The sequence below is a fragment of the Falco rusticolus genome, chromosome 1 (assembly GCF_015220075.1).
Source record: "Falco rusticolus isolate bFalRus1 chromosome 1, bFalRus1.pri, whole genome shotgun sequence".
Lineage (NCBI taxonomy): Eukaryota > Metazoa > Chordata > Aves > Falconiformes > Falconidae > Falco > Falco rusticolus.
This window is the reverse complement of record NC_051187.1, coordinates 20,723,709-20,747,178: the sequence shown is the minus strand read 5'-3', so window position 1 is coordinate 20,747,178 and position 23,470 is coordinate 20,723,709. Positions and strand designations below refer to the sequence as shown.

The window sequence follows — 23,470 nt, the reverse complement described above, 5'->3', positions numbered from 1 at the left end:
TATGTTGAGCACTTCTCCTGTAGATCAGAAGCACGAGGTGTTAATCAAGTATTTACCCTACTCATCTTCTGCTTCACCCTTTCATAAGGGAATTCAGTGTGGACTTTACTATTTGTCAATCTGTACACTTAGACAGACTTTCTATCTATCCCACTTCCCAGATCTTTAGAAAAGTTTTTGTTTGGTTGTCTCTAATCTCTTTAGACATCTCTCCGGACACGTCTTGTGTAATTGATCTGGGTAGCAGATTCTGTCTTTTTCTGGGATAGGGGAAAAAATATCATCAAACAGCATGTTATATACCTTCATTATGTTATATACCTTTATCTTTTGTTTTCCTCTCACTAAGCTCATTTATTTTCCTCCTATATATCGTGGATTTTGATTGTCTTCCACACGCAAGTTCCCCCAAAACATGTATTTTTTTCTCTTTTTGGACAAACTGTGCACCCCCCCAATATATCCAGTGACGATGGAGAAGGTGATGGTTATGTACCTCGCTGTGGAACAGTACCGGAGCTGATCAGCACTGACGTAGCTCACTGCCAGACAGGAGCCATCAGGGACCACATGCAGTAAGCACCCATGCTGTTTCCTGGGGTGCCTGCTGTGTGCCCATAGTTCATGGTCAAAGCAGGAACAGGAACCTTCGGTTTTATTCCCATGACTAGTAACCATATGGTGAATACTGAGATTAAGAAGTTTTTATGAAAAAATGCCATAATCACTGAAAAAAATGCATAGCACACATAGTCATCTTTTTTTCTGCTAATAAATGAGAATACTCCAGTCCTTCATTGAAAGGTAAAAGTTTGTATAAATGAAGCCACCAAACCTAAGTGGTGAAACCTTTTGTGAACAGCTAAGAGCCATATTTGTAAGAGATAATCTCTGTTTAACAAACAGGTAGATATGAAATAGCAAGAAACAGAGCAAGCAAGTCACATGAAAGGCAATTCTAACCCAAGGCAGCCATGAAACAGTACTGTTTGAGTCGGTTGTTCTAGTTATTCTTGAGCTTTTTTGCATGAACACACTACTATAGTAGCCAAAGTGGGTTCATGGCTTTTGCACAAGGTCGAGAAAATGACACAGTAGCTTCCTCAGTGCTCATCTGCGTCACAGGTGTGAGCGAGAATGGGCAAGCAGGTATCCCCCAGCCCATGCTTCCCTCCTATGTGTTTGGTTTGTGTGGGAAGGTAGGACAGAGCCTGGACTCAGCCTCCCCCGTGTGCTGGAAAGCACAGTGAGTGGGTGTGCAGTAAAGAGGAAAAATTCCAGAAAAGGGCTTTTACAAACTCCAGCTCTGGGAAGGGCAGAAACAGGGGCTGAACCATACTTTGACAAGTCTCTGCTCTTGGTGCATCAGAGCTGTTCCATGCACAGACATATTGTAAAATTCTGGACTAGACTTAGAAACACCACCAAAGAATTATTTGCTGCAGTCAGCACGTGGTTTTTATATTTTTCTGTAAAGACTGCACTGTACATGTAAACAATACAGTTGCATGCCATCAGCACAGCACGTAAGAGAAACCTCTCTCTCTTCAGTGGCCACAGACATAAAAACCTCTGAGAGAGACTGGTTCTGAGCTAAGACTTGGCAGTGGGTAGACAGGTGACACGTGAATTCCAAGTTTACTTTGCGTTAGCCTTGACTTGACATTGGCTTCACAACACTATGTTTGTATTTTCAGTGGAAGATTTTGATTTTTCTGAGCAGGAGGGCTTTGACTTTAGGGCAGCCCTTGATAGCCATTGCTAGATGTATTTGTGCAGTGGAATTAAAAAAACCCACATCCACTAACATTTTTTAACTGGCAGAGCATTAATTTTTTCCAGCCTCCTGGAAGATCTAGAAAGCCCACCAAAAATTCAGCCATGGGTTTGGTGCCAATTTTAAAGATTTGCTCTACTGGGCAAACTTGTTGCATCACTGTGGTGTGACATTTGCGTCACATTGTTCCAACACTGATTCCTTATTATGCAAAGCCATCACATTGCCTCATGCTACCCTGAGTCTGCACTGCAACATTACCACATTATGACGCAATGTCACTGTGTGGGGACACCACGCTGTGATGTGACTTCTTGGTGAGAACCTGAAATGTGTTTTTGGATACATGTCTTCAAAATTTTAATCTCTGAGGAAAATGTTATTGCTAGAAATGCACGTTGGGAGCAGGAAGGAAGAGACATTAACTTTTCCTTCTCTCAGGTATCCATATTTCCTATATTCCTTTCCCTTCTGAATGCCTCTAACAGTGATGATACCACCCCTGTGGTGGACTTTGCACTTTGATGGACAAATAAGACAAATTAGAGGAAGAATTATGGATACCAGTTGTGGAGCCATGCTTGGCATTAACCCAGTCCTCTCTTTGTTCCATGCAGTAACTCTTCCAAAAGAGTTTCAAGACATGGTTTATAGTGCCTAAAAATGACAAGCTGGAAGGGAAGAACTGTGTTATGAAATGCAGAAACCATCAGTAGTTCCTGATCTCCCTTGGCCTGTGATCTGCTAAAATCTTTCCACTTTCTGCTATAGCTGGGCACCGAGTCTTGGAAACCAGATCTGGTTTTGGCTAATGTGTCACCACACATGTTGGAGAACTTGTGAAGAATTGTAAAGTAGGAAAACTCATACAGAAGCAAAGAGGAGAACCTATGAAGGAAGCTTCAGCTATTGCAAGGAGTCTTGCTGGTGGGAAAAGTGAATTTCAGGAGTTAAAGTTGGTTCACTTGGAGTAAAATAAGGTTTTTCTGCCCTTGTTGGCAGAGTTCCAAGGGTCAGCATCAGCTCCAGAGGCTGGCAAATGCCATTCCAAATGGTAACGTGCCAATTTTAGTAATTTGTGAAGTGTTTTTTTCCCAGCCCTAAGCGTAAATGAGAACATAAGGCAAGGCTATTACTGACTGAGCAGTGGGCAACAGGAGTGTGGGAAAATAAAAGCAGGAGAGGTTCTGCTCCTTCCCTTGTTTTCAAAGTTTTCGCTGGGCCATCCTAGCATGGCATCCATGAGGAAGCTGCCTGGAATCCACCTCCAGGTAAGCGTGCATAGCAAATCAGGACAGGCACAGCAGCTTGTCCACATGTAGGCGTCACTTGGAAACATGACAAAAAAGTCTGAAGCTGTGTAAAACCTTTCTATGGACAAATCTCTTAACAGCTGTAGTGAGGGAGCAGCAATTTTTTATTCCATAGTGGTATAGGCCTCTACAGTTGGCAGAGATTAATTACCCTGAAATACAGGGCATCTGATTGCTTAAATGTATCAATGTTTTAATGAGATGGTAAGAAAGAAGACATTTCCACAAATAGTGAGTTCTGTCTCCATAGGAAAAACATGAGTAGAAAATCTTTTGACTTTTCTGCCATTGAGTTTCAGGTAGGTAATCTATTCCTATAGATAGGTAATCTATTCCTCTCATTTGCATGCTGGAAAAGTCCAAGCAACAAACGTTTCAACATGTCTGATAATAAAATATTGTGGTGGAAAGCTGAAAAGAAGAAAATGGGGAAGAGAAGAAACAATGGGCAAAGACATGACTAGAGAAAATCTAAGAAAAGACTGACAGAGGGAGAGAATTAGGGTGAAACTTGAGATAAAGATGGAGAAAAATGAAATGACAAGTGGAATTCCCATGAGATCTCCTTGCTTCCAAACTATGAAGTACTTCATTAGGACATTTGGGGGGGAAATGGCATTTCCACAAGAAATAGCCCCATTTGTTAACACAGAGGGTAGAGTCACAGAAGCAAGCACAGGAATTATGTAAGACCACATGTCAAAGGAAAACAACTGAAATCTTTTTTGTTTGCTGACCCTTCAAAGAAGGGCACTTGCTGCACTGTGAAAAACTGAAACATCCGCAGTATCTGCTACATATAATGCAAAAGGAACAAGGAGATGGTACTCAGAACTCCAGGTGTTCTGAGGCTGGTATATTTTGATGAGATCTTGACATGATCTCAAAATCCTCATTGTGACTAGACTTCACTTGTTATCGTATTTCAGCTTTCAGAAGTGCTGCCACGCTGCTACTTCACATTATGTTCGCATTCACTGAAGTGAGAAAATTAAGATTAAGTGAATCTTAATGGAATATTACCTAAAATATCTTTTTTAAACAGATTACTTGGGAATATCCTAGTTTGCAAACAGTTTCTGGTGTTTTGATTTTTATTCACTTCTCTGTTTAACAAGGTGAGAGTGACCACTTCACTGAGATACATTCCTGCAGCAGAATAATATTGAACATGCAGTGAGCTTAACAGAAATGCAACAACATCAAGCTATTTCTGTTGCATTGCTGCTTGGAGTAAGGGATTTGGAGAAAATAGTTCTTGAAACTTTTCTCAGGACCGGTTCCCACTACAGGAGAAGATAAGAATGTTCACAGGAACGTTTCCATGGTATTAAACAAACCACTTAATCCTCATTGTTTCTAGTCCTGTGTCTGTAAAATGGGAGTAATATAGTGATACAGCTTTTCTGTGCTGAGGCTTAATTCTCAGTATTACTGTGTTTTGAAAGCTTTAGAGGAAAGAGGATACATTTAAGCAGATTAGTTATATTTAAGCAAATTGTGACTGTTTATATCCCTGCAAGTTCAACCCATCCATCTATAATTGTGAGTTTCTGTGGTTTTCAATGTGAGAACAGAAAGATTCAGTCCAACTCACTAAGTTTGCTTCACACTTCCTGGTTTTCTGTTCAGTTTTTAAAGGTAGTAACACAAACCTGTATTCAAATCAAGAGATGAATTGTTTGCATTTATACATGAATATCTGAACAGCAGTGCCTAACAGTGAATTTATTTAAGCGCCTCTTAAAAAGTAGTTGAAAAGGGGTAGCAGGATGGATGTTGACATACACCTCCCAGCTCTCCAATCCCCTCTTGCCTGTCCTGACAAAATGATGATCCCCCCCCACACATGATTGCATCATTCATTCATGCTGCTGTTATAAAACAGGCACCACACTGCTGCTGCATCTTGCAGGGCAGCACACACTCACAGCCCCAGCAGAAGATACTCTGCATTTCCTAGGCTAGAAAAATACAGTGTTATGGATCTGATACGCCAAACGCCAACCCCTTCCAAACTGAGAGAAAAAAACATTCCCGGTGACTTACAGTATTGCACTGGCCGTGGCTGTTGCTGCTGCTGCAAACCTCTTGGCTGCACAAGAAAAGAAGGGATCAGCTGAGACCTTCAGTCACATAAATACAACGGCATGGGCTGATCTGGAAGAAAGCCGCATTTTGGAAATCACTCTTTTATAATCTGCTGAGTAAGCCAGCCTGGATGTTTTTTTTTAAATGGTTGCACACATGTAACCAGAGAAGTCCAGCTGTTCACTGACAGGCGTAGGGAAGAGAGGTGTAACCTTGCTGCGTCGGGGGAGGAGCCGCTGGCCCAGCTTGGGGCGCTCCCAGCTCGAGTAGGCACGGCTTGGCAGGGAGCGGGCCCGCACCAGGCCGGGGGGCTCCTGCTCGCCCGGCAGCCAGCCTGTGCCACGGGCATGGAGCGCAGGACGGGTCCCGGCAAACTTGCCTCACTTCACACAGAGCGCCGGCACAGGAGGGCGAGGGCCAAGAGCCGCCCAGGGGGCTCTGACAAGCAGCAAGCAGGAGTTTCTCCTGGTGAAATCAGAGGCGAGGCAGGGATGCTGTTTTCTTTCACTGTGGATGAGATGAAAAGTTTTTGTGAGTTAAGATTGCAATATTGCATTTTGCCTTAAACTTAGTGCATCGGTGCGTGCGATGTTACACCAAAAATCAAATCAAAATTCATCAAAAGCTCTGAAGGCAAAATTTAAACTTCTGCTTATGATAAGGCTCTGTTTTGTTTCCCCAAATGCAATGTTGTCAAAAGCAACATGAAAATTGCAGAACTTGTCTTGCTCACGTTTTGGCATCCCACAGAAGAGCTTCCCTCAGATATTACTGTGGACACTGGTTAGGAGACTGCCAACCTGAACTGTGAAGCCTGTTGTTTGGTTCAAGGTCAAGAAAGGCTGATTTAGCTGGGTTAGCATCTTTCATTTGCTTGTGATAGGAGTCTTAAACTGCTGCCTGTCTTGAAAGACTGTTCTGCACCACTGGCTGCACCAGTCACATTCCATGCATGATTGGTTTTGCCATTCTGGCAGTATTACCCCTCAAAATCACATGCATTAATTAAAATCAATAGCCTTGTGTGCCTCTCCTCCCGTGCATGCCTTGAAGTTTTTTCAGAAGTTCTCAGTACATGACCATTTGTCAACATGAGCATCTATCAGTAACTTCTTACGTCAGGAAAAGATAGTACCAAGCCCTTTTGCTGCAAAACTGCTGATGTGGTTCACTGTTTGTTGGTTTTATCATGGCAGGGCAGTATGTTTTTAAAACAGATTTAGAAATAATTTCTGTGAATAAGGTTAAATGAAAACAGATCTTGATAAAGATGAAAGACAACTGCTTTTACTGAGAATCTCAGAGTTTTTTTGCCAAGATAAGCAGTGCATGATTTTACTAAGAGAATTGCTGCTGAATATTTCATGAAGGATACTTACTCCCTTTATTTGGCTTAGTTTAATGGATAAATTGGTTTTAATTTAGGTAAATATTTTTATTCTAATCTGGTGTAATTTGTTGTAAATCTACTGATTTCAAAGGACAACTTTGGCCTAGTAAGCATCTGGCCCTGTAGTTTTACTATGCATTAAAAACAAATATGCAGAACAGTTCAGCAACTACAGCTAAGACTGAAAAATGAAGAAAAGCTTGTCCTGATATCTGAAAAATGTGGCAAAATGGGGATTTAATGTGAAAATGCTAATAAGAAATGTTACTGTACCATAAAATAACTATCCTCAGACATGTGTTCCAGCAAAGAAACAAGAGAGGTCTGCCTGGAAGCTTAAAGAGGATGTTCAGGAGTGAAAAGCACAGCTCACATGGATACATGACTATTGATATAAGCACAGCACTAAAGTCTTGTACATGACAACAAAACTTCTCCATTTGTACAAAAAACAAGAGACCACCTACATGAAGGGCTAGAGTATCTTTGAAAATGGCTTTCTGTGTCGTCCTCCCCCTCAACCCCATCCAAAATTCAAACTACATCTTCCCAGAACAACTGCTTTGTTTTCCTACAGTAATAATTCCTCTCACAAACCTGAATCAGCGTCAGCAGCTAGCCCCATGCATCGCAGGTGTTCAGGATGGGTAATTCCTGCCTTTCCACGGGAGTCGCAGAACAGCAACAAGGAAAACATAAAATGCAACGTGCCTGCTGGTATGCTTACGGGTTTGACAAGGCTGCCCTCTACTGTGAACAGCACCGAGAGAGGACCAAGGCAAAAAAATTACAAACCAGAGAAGCAAGAACAGCAAACTATTTTTGTGTGACCTGGGGGCTACAGAATCCAGGAGAGAGCTGGGGATTCAGGTGTTTGAACCGGCCATTGCATCTAGGCACTTCAAATGTTAGCACTGCGGCCTTTCGGGGCTGGGTTGGTGTGGTTTGTTTTGTTAGGGTTTCAGCAGGCCGGTAGCATCCCAACAACAGTGAAGACTAAACATTAACAGAGTTCCAGAGTCAACTATGAAATGCCAACTGTAATTTCCTGCATTCTGCAATGTTTAATGTTTATTTCTAATGATTACAGTACCAGAACAGAAAGCCCAACCACTGTACTAAAGAGGCAGCATTACAGTACTTCGCAAGACATATGCACTGCTCAGTTAAACAAAAGGGCTCCAAACTGGTGTTATGTTCAAACACCAACTCCATCTAAAACATTTCAAAACCATAAGCCCATGTATATTAGCAGCTGACCCCTCCAGACCAAGTCAGACTAACGGACCATGCATGGGAGTCCTCCTGCACAGCATGGCGTTTTGCCCAGAAACCTGAGATCCTCACCCAAAGCAGATTCCCAGCAGGTGCCACTGCCTACAGCCAAAACTGGCAAGGCTGAGTCTGCCCTGACACTTGACACTCAGTGTTTCACCCAAGCTCCTCCAAAAACGCCTGTGCAACAAAATTGTACCCAACAGCAGGCTTAGACTTGCTGCTCAGCACTACTACTACTACTACGGTGGGTTGCCGAAGGCAGGGCTGCATCCAGAGCTCCCTCCTGGAAAAAGTGGGATGGAGTGGGAAAGGTTTACCCTGCGCCATTTTCATGCCTGGTGGATTAGCACTGGCGAATGCTGTCTTTCTTCTTTGTACCAAACGGGCTGCAGGAACACCAAATACCACTTGGCCTGGATCTCCCAGGCACACCTCTGCAGCCACAGGCCGTTATTATTCTGGGGGCAGGCACCCTCCTTTGGAAACTCTTTAAGTAACAAGAGGGTTGTCTCATGCCCAGTATTGCCAGTTGCTCAGATGTAGCAGATGGGTGTTTGGGGGTACAAGCCCAGATGGGGCAATGTGGGAGCCAAACTTGGTGCAGTGTGCCAGCAGTGTGTGTAAGGAACCATGGCAGAAACAATCTTCTCAGGCTTCTCTAAAGGGAAATTCCTCCATTTCAGAGCCCAAAGCCACCAAGATGCAAACGTTTCGTAGCCTGAAGGCCTGGGCCACATAGCCCAAAGACTTCCAGCACCCATCAAGGTTGTCTTTAACTTCCAAGGATAGTTCTGGGTTTCTTCCTCACGGGAACCCTCCGTGTGGCCTCGGGAGAGATTGTCCCAGTGCTCTGGAAGCCTTTTGAAGGGTTCGGGCCCAGGCAGGCCCTGGGCATGCAGGGCTGCACTGTGGTGGCTGTGCAGGCCCTGCCAGCCCATGGAGCAGCTTCTGCATTAAAACCGACTTCTGCTTAACCTCACCTCTGAATTTTTACCATGAAACCCTATGATTATTAATCCGGTCTGCTTAACTATTAATTCTATCGATCTAATGTTAAATCATCGGGTTTAATTATTTATTCTCACCGTTCTGCGAACCTGCCGGGGGGGGTGTCTGTCACATCGAGTGGGTGGGATTAAGGACCGAGCGACCCTGCCCGTTCAAAGGCCTCGTTCACTCACGTACCGCCCGGCCCCTCCGGCAGCCGCCTCCCCTCAGGCGGGCGCGCTCCCGCTGCCCACCGCCCGCCCCCACAGGCGCCAGCGCCATCCAATCGCTGCGCCCCAACGGTGCCCCCGCCGCGGGGCGGGAGCGGGCCGCCGGAGCGACAGGCGCCGCAGCCAATGGGAAGGCGAGCGACGCGCCAGCGGGTCAATAGGCGTGCGCGCACCGCCGAGTGTTCTAGAAGGGGCGGGTGGAGAGGGGTAGTAGGCCCCGCCCCCCGGCTCGTCCCGCCCGGCGCGGCGCGGCCTGGCCCAGCGCGGAGCGGTGCGGCGGCAATGGCGGTGAAGGCGCTCAACCCCAAGGCGGAGGTAGCCCGTGCCCAGGCCGCGCTGGCGGTGAACATCAGCGCGGCCCGCGGGCTGCAGGACGTGCTGCGGACCAACCTGGGCCCCAAGGGCACCATGAAGATGTGAGGGAACCCCCCGCGCCTCCCCTCGGGGTCGGGGGGTGGGGCAGGCGCTTCAGTGCGCGGGCGGCCGTTACGGCCTGAGGAGACGCGCGAGGCGGGGGGGGCGCTCCGGGGGGCCGCCATGCGGCTGGGAACAAAGGCGGAGGCCGCCCGGCCGGGTGGGGCTGGCTGGGTGGGGAGGGAGCGGTGCGGGCCTAGGGCCGGCCACACGTGGCGGGGCCCGGGGGCCTGCTCACCCGCCTGGTGTCGCCCGCAGGCTGGTGTCGGGGGCGGGGGACATCAAGCTGACCAAAGATGGCAACGTGCTGCTGCAGGAAATGGTGAGCTGGTTCGTGCCCTGGCGGGGGTGGGCGCCTTGGGGGGCCGCGGGGGGGGGGGTTAGGGGGGCAGGAGTCTGCTGGCATGGCCTTGGAGTGCCTGAGGCTGAGGGACAGCCACGTCCCCTGCTGCCCCCACCCTGTGTTTCTGGGGTATTTGCCACAGTGCGTTGAGAGCACAATGCCCCTTGAGAGAGGGAGGTAGAGGAGTGCAGCTCGTAGATGGTGACTGAAGTTCGTGTGCTAATTTAGCAAATTACAAGGAAACGTGGGCTGTTGAAACAGTGATATTGGTGCTTCTGTCGCTTTCCGTTTTGCTTACAGAAAGCATACCTCCATATTTGCGTTGTACTGGAGCAGGCCTAAGAGCAGAGTTCCCCATGGGTGCATGGCTTGGGAAGTGTTTAAATCTGAGTGATGCTCACACCGCCTTCCCACCAAGTCTGGGGTTGTATCCCAGTATCCCCACTGTAGGGGTGACCATTACACGAGGGGGGTGGTACCGTCCCAACGCTTGCCACCATGGGGTCTTGTGCTGGGGGTCGGTAGCACGGCTGGGCCCACCGTGGGCCCTGGATCCTAGGGCTGTCTGACTGAAGTGTGTCCCCAGCCCCTGGCTGGACATGGCCTGTTGGCACATGTGGAGTTACTACACTCCACTAGGTGTTGTAATTCAGCATAAGGTATTGAAGTTAATATACACAGTGATCTGGGCAGACAGGAAAAAAAAATCATTAAATCTGTTCTTTCACACTAGACATAGTACTTCAAAGGAAATAATGATAAAAAGCTGAACGACAGTATAAATGGTTCCATCGGATTTTATCTCCCTCTAGTGCATTTACTAAGGATTGACCTTTTCAAATGCGAATACTGCTCTGTAGGTTCAGAGGCTTCAGCCTGTGTTGAAATACTCTTCAATCAGCTGTTGGAGATGCTAAGTGATGCATGTGTTCTTTATATTAAAAGGCTGACTTCTGTAAGTAAGCCCCGTGTGGTGGTTGTGAAGTTCAGCGAGGCAGGCATGATGCTTATAGCTAAAACACCACGTGTACTGCTTAGCAGAGGAACTGGCAAGGAACAGACTAATTGAATGTTCTTTAGTTTTGTAAGAATGAGTAAAATAAATTGCCAAAGGAATAGTGAACCAGTTAGGGGTCTGATAGCACTGATAATGCAGAGATTCTTAAATTAGTGCTAAACACGTAAGTTTCAGTACCAGCAGCAGTCTTGTTGTGATGCTGCGTCCTTTGCCTAAAGGAGAAAAGAGCTCTGTCAAGTTCATGAGTTGAGGACTAGTTTGGGTGTTAGTGCTTAACTTTCTTCTATATAGATGCATAATTGGAGGGGGGAAATGGTGTTACATGGATTAGTTAATTCAACTTTCTGTGGAAGTGATTGTTGGAGTTAATTGGTGTTATTTGTTGAAAGCTGCTGAATTGACCTGAATCATGAAAACATCACTGGTTCTTAAATACTTTGTTTAGCAGATTTCAGATTGCTTGCTTCCTGTACCGGTACAGTAAGACTTACTGCTCAGCTTATTTTTGTTTAGCAAATACAACACCCCACAGCCTCCTTGATAGCAAAAGTAGCAACAGCACAAGATGACATCACTGGAGATGGTACCACTTCAAATGTCTTGATCATTGGAGAACTCCTAAAGCAGGCAGACCTCTATATTTCTGAGGTATGTGAACAAGTTAAAAGCTTCATCTGAGACCATTCAGCTTGTTTTGTTTAATGCTTAATACTCAAAAGTCAAACATGAAAATGATCATAAATTTTTGCTTAAAATGAATACATCACAAAACTTGTAAAATGGGGAAAAGCTGGAGAAGAGGATTTAAAGACTTGTTCAAAATTAAAACCACTTGTTGTGGATACGGTAGCTATTAGTAGGGTTTTGTCTGATACCTCCTGTTAACTTCTGTCTGTTTTGTGTGAGGCGAAATGCTTCTTTTACTTGCATGTTAACAAGGAGATCCTCCATGGTAGTAGGTATTTTGGATATTGTAAATTGCAGAATAGGCATTCCTGTTGCACAGTGAACACCCAAGTGTGCTTTGTAGTTCCCTTGGTTTCAGTTCTGTGCTAGAATAATCTGTGCTTTTCCTCTGCATTGGAAGGATGTGCATTCCTTTTATATGTATTCAGAAGGACAGTACATTTTCTTGTCTCCGTAGGATGCATATTTCCTATGTTTTGATGTTACACAAAATGTTGAAACCAGAAGTTCTGCTTGTGAAAAAAGTACTGTTTTGTCTAATGATTTCCCTTCTTTCCTTGCATTAGGGTTTGCACCCTAGAATAGTAGCAGAAGGATTTGAGATTGCAAAGGAAAAAGCACTCGAAGTTTTGGAGCAGGTCAAAATAACCAAGGAAATGGACAGGGAGACCCTTATAGATGTTGCCAGAACATCCCTCCGTACTAAAGTTCACGCCGAGCTTGCTGACATCCTAACAGAGGTCAGTGTGTGTGTCTGTTCTGCCTCTGTGTGAAGAGGTCCAGGTTTCAAAGTGCTGCAATTGTTACTTGAGTGAAGGGTAAACAGAAAGATAGGAACTTGCACTTTGGAAGACTAATGGTCAATTGGGGCCTTTTTTTCCCCCTCCTCTATTCTAGGCTGTAGTAGATTCTGTTCTGACAGTCAGAAAACCAGATGAGCCTATTGACCTCCACATGGTAGAGATTATGGAGATGAAGCACAAATCAGAAACTGACACAACGTAAGTAATGAGTATCCTTGAGCTTCAATTTAATGGTTCCTGACGTTTGAGTAGTCCGTGGAGTTTTGTTTTATTTTTAGAACTTGGGTGTCCTAAAGCTACCACTGGAAAATTTGTTAGGGAAGGGGTGAAAGAAAGTCAGAAATACAGTTTTCAGCCATAAATTGTCTAGAAAGCAGAAGTTTCGCAGTCATTGAACTGAATTCTTTGAGAAGAGATTTTTGAGTAGCAGAGCAATGCTGACTTAGACTTTACATAACAATGTTCAATAAATACTGTTTTTCTTAATAATAGTGTCTGTGGTTTGATTATGCTTTAGGCTTGTGTCTCTGTTCCCTACAAGTGAAAAACAGGATGTGATAAATGGAAACTGGATTGTAGTCATGTAGTTGGATATTCCATAGGCTTTATATTTAGCTCTGTGGCATGGATGAATTCTGCGCTAGCTTTCCTCAGTAGCTAATGCAGTCAGACACTATGCCAGAATAAATTCCTTTTTCACACTGGTTGGTGTGCTTTCTATATGAGAATGGGCATGCCCTTGGAAGTGGGATACATAATGGTTTTTTGCTCCCAAGTGCACAGGCAGTTTGTGTTGGATTGGTTGCACTGTTGGTTCTCTGACTAGTCTGGACTTCCATGAAACGCATTATCTTCTGTTTGTGGATGTTGACACACCAAACGTTTTTTGTTCTTTCAGGCTGATCAGGGGGCTGGTTTTGGATCATGGTGCTCGTCATCCAGACATGAAGAAAAGAGTGGAAGATGCTTATGTTCTTACTTGCAATGTATCTCTAGAATATGAGAAAACGTAAGTACACAGCAACAAAGTGAGGAGCAGAGAATGCTCCCATCTTAAAAGACTTTTATTTAAGGTGAGCTTAAATAAGAGCTCCAAGGATTGCACAGTCTTCTAGAGCAAGGCAGGTAGTGTAGAAGGTGGAATAGAAGCGGTGATGCTCCTGTTTTTTTGGAAAATGGAAGCTGGTGGCTGAGAAAATCTTTCTGAGGGGCCGAGGATCGCAGTGGCTTTTGTTTTGTCTTGTTGAAGAAAGGCTGGAAGTCCTTTCTTGGACATAGTTTTATATTCTAGAGTGAACACATAACTGTACCTAAGAGCTCGCTCAGTTTCCAGTGCATGCCTTGTTTCTTGCAATGGAAAATCTGTGAACTAGGGAGCAGGATCAACTATATGTTGCATGCTGATTTGGCTGGGGTGGGGGACAACGACTGTTTTGTTTTCTTCAGAATGTTGCTGAAAGGCTTGATGCTTATGCTTAAGTTTATTTCTACAGCAAAGAGGATAACTTTTTGTATTTTGTTTCTCCTTCAGAGAGGTGAGCTCTGGATTCTTCTACAAAAGCGCTGAAGAGAGAGAGAAGCTAGTGAAAGCAGAAAGAAAGTTCATTGAAGACAGAGTGAACAAAATCATAGACTTGAAAAGAAGAGTGTGTAGCGATTCAGATAAAGGATTTATTGTGATCAACCAAAAGGTGAGGTGAAGGGTATAACTAACTAGAAAAATTATTTGAGATGCTGGCTTTCCTGGCAAGCCACCTGGAGTTCGACTCGCTTTGTGCAGTTCTTTAGACAGAAGTAGCTAAACTTATGCATATATTTCAAAATACATCTGCCTACAGTTCTTACTTGAGATCTTCTTTGAGCCCTGAGGAAGAACTTACTAGTACAGAGAGAAGGTGGTCTTAGCTTTTTTTTTACCCTGATGGTCACTTTATTTGTTTCTAGGGAATTGATCCGTTTTCCTTGGATGCACTTGCGAAAGAAGGAATAGTTGCTTTGCGAAGAGCTAAAAGGAGGAACATGGAAAGGTCAGTTACTGGGGAGAGAAGAGGGTAAGATAACTTGTTCTTCCAAAGTCAAGCCATGAGTCAAGTCTGGCTTGAGTCCACCTTTAAGGACTTGCACTGGAAAGTCCACTTCAATCTCTCCAGCTCTCACTGGTGTAACTTAAGGTAGTTTGTACAAACTGTAGCAATGTCAGTTGAGCACACTGGGTGATGTAGGAATTTGAACTATGTATATGCTTCGCATGCAGTCACCTTAGAGGAGACCTATTCTTGCAAGTTTCATTTTTGTGCAGAGCTCTTTCATGAACAGAAACAAACTGTTCCAAGCCAGCAAGTATGGCCTTCTGCACGCTGAGACACTGTTGTGGTGTTAGTGACTTCAGATGTTACTTAATGCAAAGCAAGTGCTGAGCTGTACATGTTCTCTCTCAGATTAACCCTTGCCTGTGGCGGTACTGCCATGAACTCTGTGGAAGATCTCACTCCTGACTGCCTGGGACATGCAGGCCTTGTCTATGAGTATACACTGGTAAGTACAACTCGGCTTTCGGCTGAAGGCAGGTTAAACATGCCTCGCTTGATGCCAGCTTTTCCTTTGATGTGCCTGTGGGTTTCTTAAGTATTTCAAGAGCTATACTGGAGCGTGAATAAAGGCTGGTGGCATCTCACATCCCATTGTCCCCTTCTGTGTGAACACCTACCTGGATATTGCTCTTGTCATAGTGTATTTGCCCATTATTTCCATATCATGCTTTTTAATATCTGTAAAATTGAGAAAATGGAAAGAAAGTTATGTTGCTTCTCGTAGCTTCTTGAAATGCTGTTAGTGCAGAACTGAATCTGAAACTGGCTGTTCAATTTTTAATTTTTAATTACGTGTATATGTTGACTAAGGAAAGGTATGATGTAAATTCATAACTTTGTTTTTTATAGGGCGAAGAGAAATACACCTTCATTGAGAAATGTGACAACCCCCGCTCTGTTACCCTGTTGATCAGGGGACCAAACAAGCATACGCTCACGCAGATCAAGGATGCAGTAAGAGATGGTCTGCGTGCCGTTAAAAACGCTATTGAGGATGGTAAGTCCCACCTTTGTTTAGTAACATCAAGGATCTTCTGTTGAAACTAGTCTCAAAACGTGTGAATTTTGTATTGGCTCCCTTGGTATCCAATGCAGTCTGGCACTGAGCTAGGTGCATTTCAGTGTGAAGTGCTTTTAGTTACTCTTCCTACACCTTGTATTTTACAAGCAGTTGGCAACTGTGTTGAGCAGTTAGGTGATCAGATACAAGCTGTCTTTCTGAGGATGAGGGAAGAGACCAAACTACACTAAAAATTAACTGTTTAAATTGAAATAGGTGCTTATTGTGAAGTCTCAGTATCGAATTTTCCCTTGCAGGATGCGTGGTTCCAGGAGCAGGTGCACTAGAGGTGGCAGTAGCTAATGCTCTTGTTAAGCATAAACCTAACGTAAAAGGAAGAGCCCAGCTTGGAGTTCAAGCTTTTGCTGATGCGCTGCTCATCATTCCAAAGGTATAATGACCTCCTGAGTAAAGTGGCTTTAAAGCCTGCGGAGGCCCATTGCTTTTCCTGCTGGAGGTCTCTTTTAACTAACAACATGAAATTATGTCTGTTCTGTCAAAGGTTCTTGCTCAGAACTCCGGTTACGATCCCCAGGAAACACTAGTGAAGGTTCAGACGGAACATGCCGAATCAGGGCAGCTCACTGGGGTTGATCTGAACACTGGTAAGAACTTTCTAAATTAATGGCATGGCGCTTTGTAAGAAACTTGTCATGGTTCGGCTCAATGGAGAATAAAGTTGTTGTGCGTGCTGAAAGCTATATGTCGTCTTTTAATAAAGAGCAGTGCAGAATGCCTTGGCAGGTGTCCTGTTGGGCTGTTGTGGCATGCTCTAGTACTTAAATGTTTTAAGTTTTTGTGAAGATAAAGGCCACGGTAGTGGTGTGTTAGATGCAGCAGTAATATCAGATATCGGAGAGTGGAAAGTGTTACTTTTATGTGGACTGGTTATTTAAAGTCTGTTTAACTTTCTTTGGTAGGTGAGCCAATGGTAGCTGCAGCAGCTGGAATCTGGGATAATTACAATGTCAAGAAGCAACTGCTTCATTCATGGTAAATATTCCGGTATTTTCACTTTAAAAAGTGGTGGGTGTCTGATCGTTGAAATGGATAGAATATTGTGGAATGGAGGGGTCCCGTGTAGAGGAAGCTGTCTAGAGAGGCAGAAATGAAGCTGAGTCTGAACTATGTCAAAACTGCTGTTCTAACACCACTTACTTAATATTTCTAGCACAGTGATCGCTAGCAACATTCTTCTGGTGGATGAAATCATGCGAGCTGGAATGTCCTCTCTTAAAGGCTGAGGTGGATCAGCTATTGTCGTTGGTGGTCGGCTCTGGCAGTGCCCTGTGAGATGTCTTCAGGGAATCCACCCCAAGGTGCTTTCCTTAGCTGGAATGGATTCTCCCAGTGATGGAGGTTACTTTGCTGTAACGAGCAGCCCCTTTTTGGTAAATGTGGTCACTCAAAATACTAGCAATTCATTCACATATTTGGCTCTAAAAATCAGTTATTTATTTTTGATTTCACTGGAGCATACAACTGAAGTTGCTTTCCTTTTTACCCAATAAACTGTTATGTTCTGTGCTTTACATGTGTCCGTTACTTAAAACTTTACCTCCCTTGGGCCAAGGTTTTGAAGGTTCTGCAATCCATTTGTAGTGTTGTAGCTGCTTACGAATTAAGCTGGGTGAGTTTACCTACTGCAGAGTGGTTTCAGCTGTTGCATGTTGTCATCCTTGTAACTGGCACATTTTTAATGATGCTGCTGTGGACTTGTAACTTGGGGACAACTCACAATGCAGCCGATCTAGGCAGAGCTGTGGCTGTGGGTCAAGCCCGTGTGGAGTGGTGGTGGGGCTTGTGGCAGGGGAGCTGGTTCCCTCTCGCCCTTTTAACCTGATTTAATGTGATTTGGGTTTCAGCAGGCAAGAGTCTCCTTCCCTGGTCACAGGTGGCTGGCTAAGTGGCTACAAAATAACCTTTTTATTATTTTCTTAAAAGAGAGCCCTTCAGCTGTGAGACCTTGCCTCAGGTCGCTGGGGGCTTGGTTGCCCCTGCAGTGGGCACTTACCCAGCCTTCACCTGTCCTGGTTTAGCTTTGCACCTGCCCTGTTCCCCACGGAGCCACGGCTGACCAACCAGTCTGCGTTGAGTAATTTTACACCAAGGGGGAAAGAGTCGTTTACAGCCCAGGGGGGCTGAGGGGGCCGCTGTGTAAGGGAGGGAGCAAACCTGGGCCCCCGTTAAGGGGAGCAAACGGGGGCTCCTGGGTGTGCCTGCCGGGGCTCTGGGACCCGTTAGAACACTGAGATAAGCGCGAGGCTTAACGCAGTGCCGCCTGCTGCCCGCGCCTCTGGGAGTTTCCGGGAAATGCCCCGCGGGCTGCCTGGGTGCCAAGGGCTTCCCAGGCCCCCGCCTCGGCACGGACTGCGAAAGTCTCTAATTAATTAGCCCTGAACCCCCGCGAGCGGCGCTGCCCCTCCGTGCCCACGCGAGGTGCTCCCAGCAGGAAGCGCTTCCGCCCGTCCGCAGCTGCTTCCGGGTCGGGGCGGCGCCTTCCGGCGGGGAGCGGCCCGTCTGAGGCCGGCGGCGCTGCATGCCCTGGCATGGCGGCCGCGGCGGTAGTGGGGCTGGCGCTGCTGGCCTGCTGCGGACCGCTGCGGGGGGGCCGCGGGGGGGAGGCCCCAGCGGGTGAGGCCTGCGGGGGGGAGGGCCCCGTGGGTGAGGGCCCTGTGGGTGAAGGCCCCGTGGGTGGGCCTACATGGGTGAAGGGCCCGTGGGTGAGGTGGGTGAGGCCCCTGTGGGTGAAGGCCCCGTGGGCGAGGCCTCTGTGCATGGGCCTACATGGGTGAAGGCCCCCGTGGGTGAGGCCTACATGGGTGTAGGGCCCCGTGGATGGGCCTACATGGGTGAAGGGCCCGTGGGTGAGGCCCCCGTGGATGGGCCTACATGGGTGAGGGGCCCCGTGGGTGAAGGCCCCGTGGATGTGCCTACGTGGGTGAGGGGCCCCGTGGGTGAAGGCCCCGTGGATGTGCCTACGTGGGTGAGGGGCCCTGTGGGTGATGGGCCCCCCTGGGTGAAGGCCCCCCTAGGTGAGGGGCCCCGTGGATGGGCCTACATGGGTGAAGGTCCCCATGGATGGGCCTACATGGGTGAGTAGGCCCTCGTGGGTGAGGCCTACATGGGTGAAGGTCCCCGTGGGTGAGGCCTGCATGGGTGAAGGGCCCGTGGATGGACCTACATGGGTGAAGACCCCTGTGGGTGAGGCCCCCATGGGGCAGCACCCACTAGCCCTCCCACAGGATCCCCATTTCTCCTCCCCGCATGGGGCCCCTCTGGAGCTGCAGCAAACCGTCAGCTGGCAGGCCTGCCGTGCTGCCTCGCCTGGCTGGAGCCCTGCTTTTCCCAAGGGAGACACTGAAAATGTGACAGGATGTTATAAACCTTGTTATCCAACAAAAACACGGACCCAACAGTGAAAGGCCTCACAGTTTTCTTACCTTTCAGCACCTGGGGAGGATGACAGCATGGTGCGGCTGCCAGGTGGGACCTTTCAGATGGGATCTGGCTCCCCAGAGAAGAGGAATGAAGAGGGGCCCGTCAGGGAGGTGACGGTGAAGCCATTTGCTGTTGACAAATACCCTGTCACCAACAGAGATTTCAGGTAAGCGCGGAGGTTTGGCACTGCTGCCTCGCAGGGGCTCGGGGAGCACCAGAGTGTGGGTGCTGGGTCTTGGGCTGGCTCCCGTGGCCCGAAAGCCAAGGCTTGGGTGCTCCCAGCCCTTTCATTAAAACAAAAAAAAAGCTTGTCAGTAATAAATCATCTCTGTGGGTGCAAGCTGAAGCAATTTACCAGCATAGCTTGCAAATTTTTCCCTTTTTATCTTTTTTTTTTTTTCCTCCTTTTTTTTTTCCTCCTTTCCCCCCTCCCCTTTTTCTCCTTTTCCCCTGTCCTTTTCTCCTTTCCCCCCTGCAGCTTAGGCAATGGGGAAACAAATGGGACAGAAGCAGGGTGAGATTATTTGGTACATGGCATTTTTTTGCGTTTTGGGGATGTGTAACTAACGGCAGCCATAGGCTTTAGTGGCTTTGAAGGGATTTTTGATCTGTGCAATTGTCACATTTCACGGTAGATGAGAGCGCAGGGTGAGTTTACCTGCATAGGTAACGTAAAAACATTAGATCTGTGAACAGATGCAAATCAGACAGTTTTATCTGTTAAACCTACGACTGGAGCTGTGCTGGGAGGAGACGGGACTCTCCCACATGGGGTGTTTTTTTAGGTTTTGTATGTTTTGCCTTGCTCTGAACTTGGTGTGTGTGCAGACTGCTATATTTGGTGGTGTGACTCTTGAAGATGCCTGAGCATGTTATATTTATGCCAGGGAGTTTGTTAGAGAAAAGAAATACAAAACAGAAGCCGAAGCGTTTGGCTGGAGTTTTGTCTTTGAGGATTTCGTGTCTGAAGAGCTGAAAAAAAAAGTCACCCGAAAACTGGAGGTAAATCTAAATCCCACGGGGATGAGTTTCAGTGATGATGATGCAATGGTATTTCTGATCACATCCCTGTTTGACCTCTCTGTTTTAATTAAAGAAAAAAAAGTAGGAGGGGAGACCCTTGCTGGTATTGCTTTCCACTGAGTAACAGCTACCTCTCAGCGCAGAGCCTGGCCATTCTCAGTGAGTTTTCTTTAGTCTTGGGTTGTTTTGCTTTTGAAACTAACAGCAGGGTTGAGCCTGGGTTGATTTATGGTGCTCCTCTGCTTACATCTTCTCCAAACACTGCTAGGCTGGACTCACGAGATGCTCCAGTGAGCAGGGAGAGAGCAAAGTACATTTCAAAGTACTTTATTAATCAAACCTTAAAATAGAAAAACTAAAGAGCATGGGCTTCTTGATCTGTTTTCACTTTTAAAAGCAGACGCCTCTACTCTGTTGGAAAGCACTATCAAAATGCCCATGATAACCCAGCTGAAACGGCAGTGTTTAACATTTCCAGACTAACAAGCGCTCTTTTTTACCCACGCTTGCTGTAGGATGGTGTTGGAGGGGTGTCACCAGTTTGGCTTTAATCTGGTGTCGTTTCTTTCCCAGTCTGCCCCTTGGTGGCTGCCCATTGAGAAGGCTTTTTGGCGACAGGTGAGTAAAAACCCGATGTGGCGAGTCCTCTCCATGCTGGCAGCATGCACATTAGTGTGTGCTGAGCCTGATCAACCAAAAATGGGGAAAAAAATAGCATCCCTGATCGCTGTACATTCCCTGCCTTGGTCGGTTCTATCCTTTATTCCCTTTTTAATTGAAAAGTTTATAAAATCAATTACAGTCTGTTTGATGCAATTCTTTCCAGCCCGCAGGCCCTGGCTCCACCATAAAGGACAGGCTGGATTACCCCGTGCTGCACGTCAGCTGGAATGACGCACGGGCGTTCTGCGCCTGGAAAGGGAAGAGGCTCCTGGCGGAGGAGGAGTGGGAGTTTGCTGCCAGGGGAGGACTGGAGCGTATGTACCACAAGCTCTGACCTTTTTTCCAAACCAAGGCATTGAGTAACGTTAGTTCTACCAGATCCAAACTTTCATCCAGCGCTGTTTTCAGAGGTTAATCTGGGGGGCTGAACCACTTTTTTGGCCTGGGAGTTGTATTAATAATCATAATTTAGGAAGGAGTGGCTTATCTGTGGTCTTAATGTGTCCTCCTAAGCAAAGCATTTCTGCCAGCTAAAAACATCATTTCTTGGGTTTGGGGCAAGGAGTGACCCACACATTGATGGTGGCATAAAGCAGCTGATGGGATCACTGCAGGACTCCCTGGCCTGACCGATGGTTTGTGAAGGGAAGCTGTTGCCAATTCCCTTCTCTCCTCTCCTCCTTGGCAGTGTCCGTAGGGATTAGACCGACAAGCCTCATTCATAGAACCCTCTCTGTGTCCCGAGCTGAGCAGAAAAGGACAGTCATAAAAGCCTGGTTAAAAATACACAAGTGCAGAGGCTGGAGTGACATGGGGGTAACGAGTGTTTTTTTCTCCTTGGCAGAAAGGATGTATCCCTGGGGAAACAAGTTTCAGGCAAACCGTACAAATCTGTGGCAGGTAAGATCCTAAAAGTCATCCCATTTACACTGAGCTCTTCTGAGAGCGCTGTTTAACTTGACCACAGAGTGTGCCTGGCTGCCCAAGCAGGCGGCCGTGGTCGTGGGAAGCAACGCAGGGTACCAAAATTCTGCACCCTTAGAGGGAGCAGCCTCAGCCCAGCTTCCCACGGAAACCAGGATTTCAGTGCTTCCAAGAATTCATACGTAACCAAAAATTCACATGTAAATTTGTTTGGAAAGGGAGTTTGGGAAGAACTGTAGATGGTTGATCTCCTCCCTCGGCCAGAAGGGCTGCATAGTTAATTTGCAGTGGAGAGTTATTTCCATTATTTGGGTGTAACACAGTCCTGTGAAGAGCAGGACTTCGTGTCATCGCCATGGTGACCCTTTGCTCGGAGTCATCTTTCTTCTCACAGGGCAATTTCCCAAGGGTTGACACAGCTGAAGACGGTTATCACGGTGTCTCGCCAGTGGCAGCGTTCCCTCCTCAGAACAGCTATGGTACGGAGCAGGCATCCCCACCCTGGTTTGGGAGATGGCATCGCATTCCTAAATTAACACTAATTATAAAATCCTGCAGCTGTGGCAGCGTTTCAGATATGATGTGGGATCACGTCAGCATCTCGATACGATAACTGAGCCCAGCAAAAGCATTGGTGGTTGTTACTGAAGTTGCCTGACGTGCACCTGGTGCGCTTCGATGCACCAAACCACCCCCTGCTCTGAATCAGAAGTCGGTTATCTTGCACTTCAGTGTGATTTACCCGACAGTCCCGAGCATATTGTTTTGAGGGCAGTGGATGCCATGCCCTCACGCAGGTGGGAAACGATGAGGTGTGTTAAAAGGTCCACTTGTAAACCGGGCTCAGTTGGAAATACAGTGAAGAGCTTCTGGTTCCCAGTCTCACCATTAAACCATGCTCTTGCAGCAGTGCTTTGAGCGTTGCGCCCCCTCCCACACACCAAAGTGCTTTTGCAGCCCTTGTAAATGTGCTCTTTCAATCCTGATGCAAACCCATGTGTGTCTCAGGGCTCTACGACCTGCTGGGCAACACCTGGGAGTGGACCGCATCGGAGTACCTGACTCCGGGGCTGTCATCAAGGCAGCGCGCTCAGAACATGCAGGTCCTGAGAGGTGCCTCGTGGATTGACACTGCAGACGGGTCTGCAAATCATAAAGCTTGTGTTACAACCAGGTAGGTCTGGGCAATGCCCAGGCGCTGTTTCGCAGTGTTTTCTTCTGCCTTGGGTTTATTTGGAAGGGGGTTTTAAAATTAAAAGACATTGGTTCGTTCCTACTCTATTTTTCTGAGAAGCAGTTTGGAAAACATACTACAGGTACTGCTAAAAATCTTCCTGCTACAAATACGTTCCAAATTGCTTCTCAAATCGTATATTTTCCACCAAGTATTTAGAATTAAATGCTTTTCTTGAAGGTATTCAAGGGAAGTGGAAGGCATTTCTTGTCTGTTATAGAGGGTTACATTAAAGGATGTCAGCGTTAACTAGGAAGGATCGCTAATTTTGGGTCTTTTTTTTTTTTTTTTTTCCCCCCTCCCCTGTGAGAATGGGGAACACGCCAGACTCGGCATCCGACAACCTCAGCTTCCGCTGCGCTGTCGACATCCCGCCTGCCACAGCCGAAAAAAGCCGGACCAAACCCGAGCTGTGAGCAGCTCACATGAGAGGACCTGAAGGCATTTTCTCCTGTGGAGATGAACCCCCAGCAGTCACTGTCATTAAAGCCAGACAGTTTTTTAAATTAAAATACTTTCAGCTAAAACTCCTTTCCGTGCTAGGGCATGTGGGCAGGAGCAGCGATTGGGAATGGCAGGCAGGGTGGGGTGTCTTTAATGTCCTTTTGATGCGGTAGATACTACAGCTCTCCTTTTGTGTCCATTTTAAATAAGCAGAGGGGTGAGTGTGGCACCGGGCCAGAGCTGCTCTGACCCCAGCCAAA

The 23,470-nt window shown here is 46.6% G+C and overlaps 2 protein-coding genes, 1 long non-coding RNA gene and 2 other non-coding genes across 8 annotated transcripts; 4 read left to right on the top strand and 1 right to left on the bottom strand.

The window, feature by feature from the left end:
• Positions 1-27: 27 nt before the first annotated feature.
• On the bottom strand, positions 28-9,088 carry LOC119142243. 2 transcript variants are annotated; one of them, XR_005102198.1, is made up of 3 exons: positions 8,935-9,088; positions 5,140-5,688; positions 28-260 (listed from the first exon to the last, which is right to left on the bottom strand). It is a non-coding gene; the product is annotated as an uncharacterized LOC119142243 (long non-coding RNA). The 2 variants fall into 2 exon arrangements; XR_005102199.1 differs by lacking the exon at positions 28-260 and adding an exon at positions 3,272-4,067.
• A 208-nt stretch (positions 9,089-9,296) lies between these two features.
• LOC119142219 (T-complex protein 1 subunit zeta) lies at positions 9,297-17,013 on the top strand. Its single transcript, XM_037374941.1, has 14 exons — positions 9,297-9,482; positions 9,739-9,802; positions 11,355-11,489; positions 12,095-12,268; positions 12,426-12,529; positions 13,230-13,340; positions 13,863-14,022; positions 14,276-14,358; positions 14,770-14,866; positions 15,271-15,418; positions 15,739-15,872; positions 15,984-16,086; positions 16,402-16,474; positions 16,653-17,013. Exons 1-14 carry the CDS (start codon positions 9,349-9,351, stop codon positions 16,723-16,725), a joined length of 1,593 nt encoding a protein of 530 aa, XP_037230838.1. The 5' UTR covers positions 9,297-9,348; the 3' UTR covers positions 16,726-17,013.
• On the top strand, positions 11,840-11,971 carry LOC119142574. The gene has a single exon (XR_005102333.1). It is a non-coding gene; the product is annotated as a small nucleolar RNA SNORA22 (small nucleolar RNA).
• On the top strand, positions 12,954-13,087 carry LOC119142572. Its single transcript, XR_005102331.1, has one exon. It is a non-coding gene; the product is annotated as a small nucleolar RNA SNORA15 (small nucleolar RNA).
• Positions 17,014-17,972: 959 nt separating the features above from the next.
• SUMF2 (sulfatase modifying factor 2) lies at positions 17,973-23,293 on the top strand. Of its 3 annotated transcripts, none has more exons than XM_037374908.1 (9): positions 17,973-18,115; positions 18,932-19,088; positions 19,810-19,924; positions 20,519-20,563; positions 20,772-20,922; positions 21,453-21,508; positions 21,927-22,011; positions 22,541-22,706; positions 23,077-23,293. In XM_037374908.1, exons 1-9 carry the CDS (start codon positions 18,031-18,033, stop codon positions 23,180-23,182), a joined length of 966 nt encoding a protein of 321 aa, XP_037230805.1. In that variant the 5' UTR covers positions 17,973-18,030; the 3' UTR covers positions 23,183-23,293. The 3 variants fall into 3 exon arrangements, with proteins under 3 accessions (XP_037230805.1, XP_037230798.1, XP_037230814.1); XM_037374901.1 differs by lacking the exon at positions 17,973-18,115 and adding an exon at positions 18,171-18,288; XM_037374917.1 differs by lacking the exons at positions 17,973-18,115; positions 19,810-19,924 and adding an exon at positions 18,171-18,288 and having other exon boundaries at positions 20,461-20,563.
• Positions 23,294-23,470: the final 177 nt, after the last annotated feature.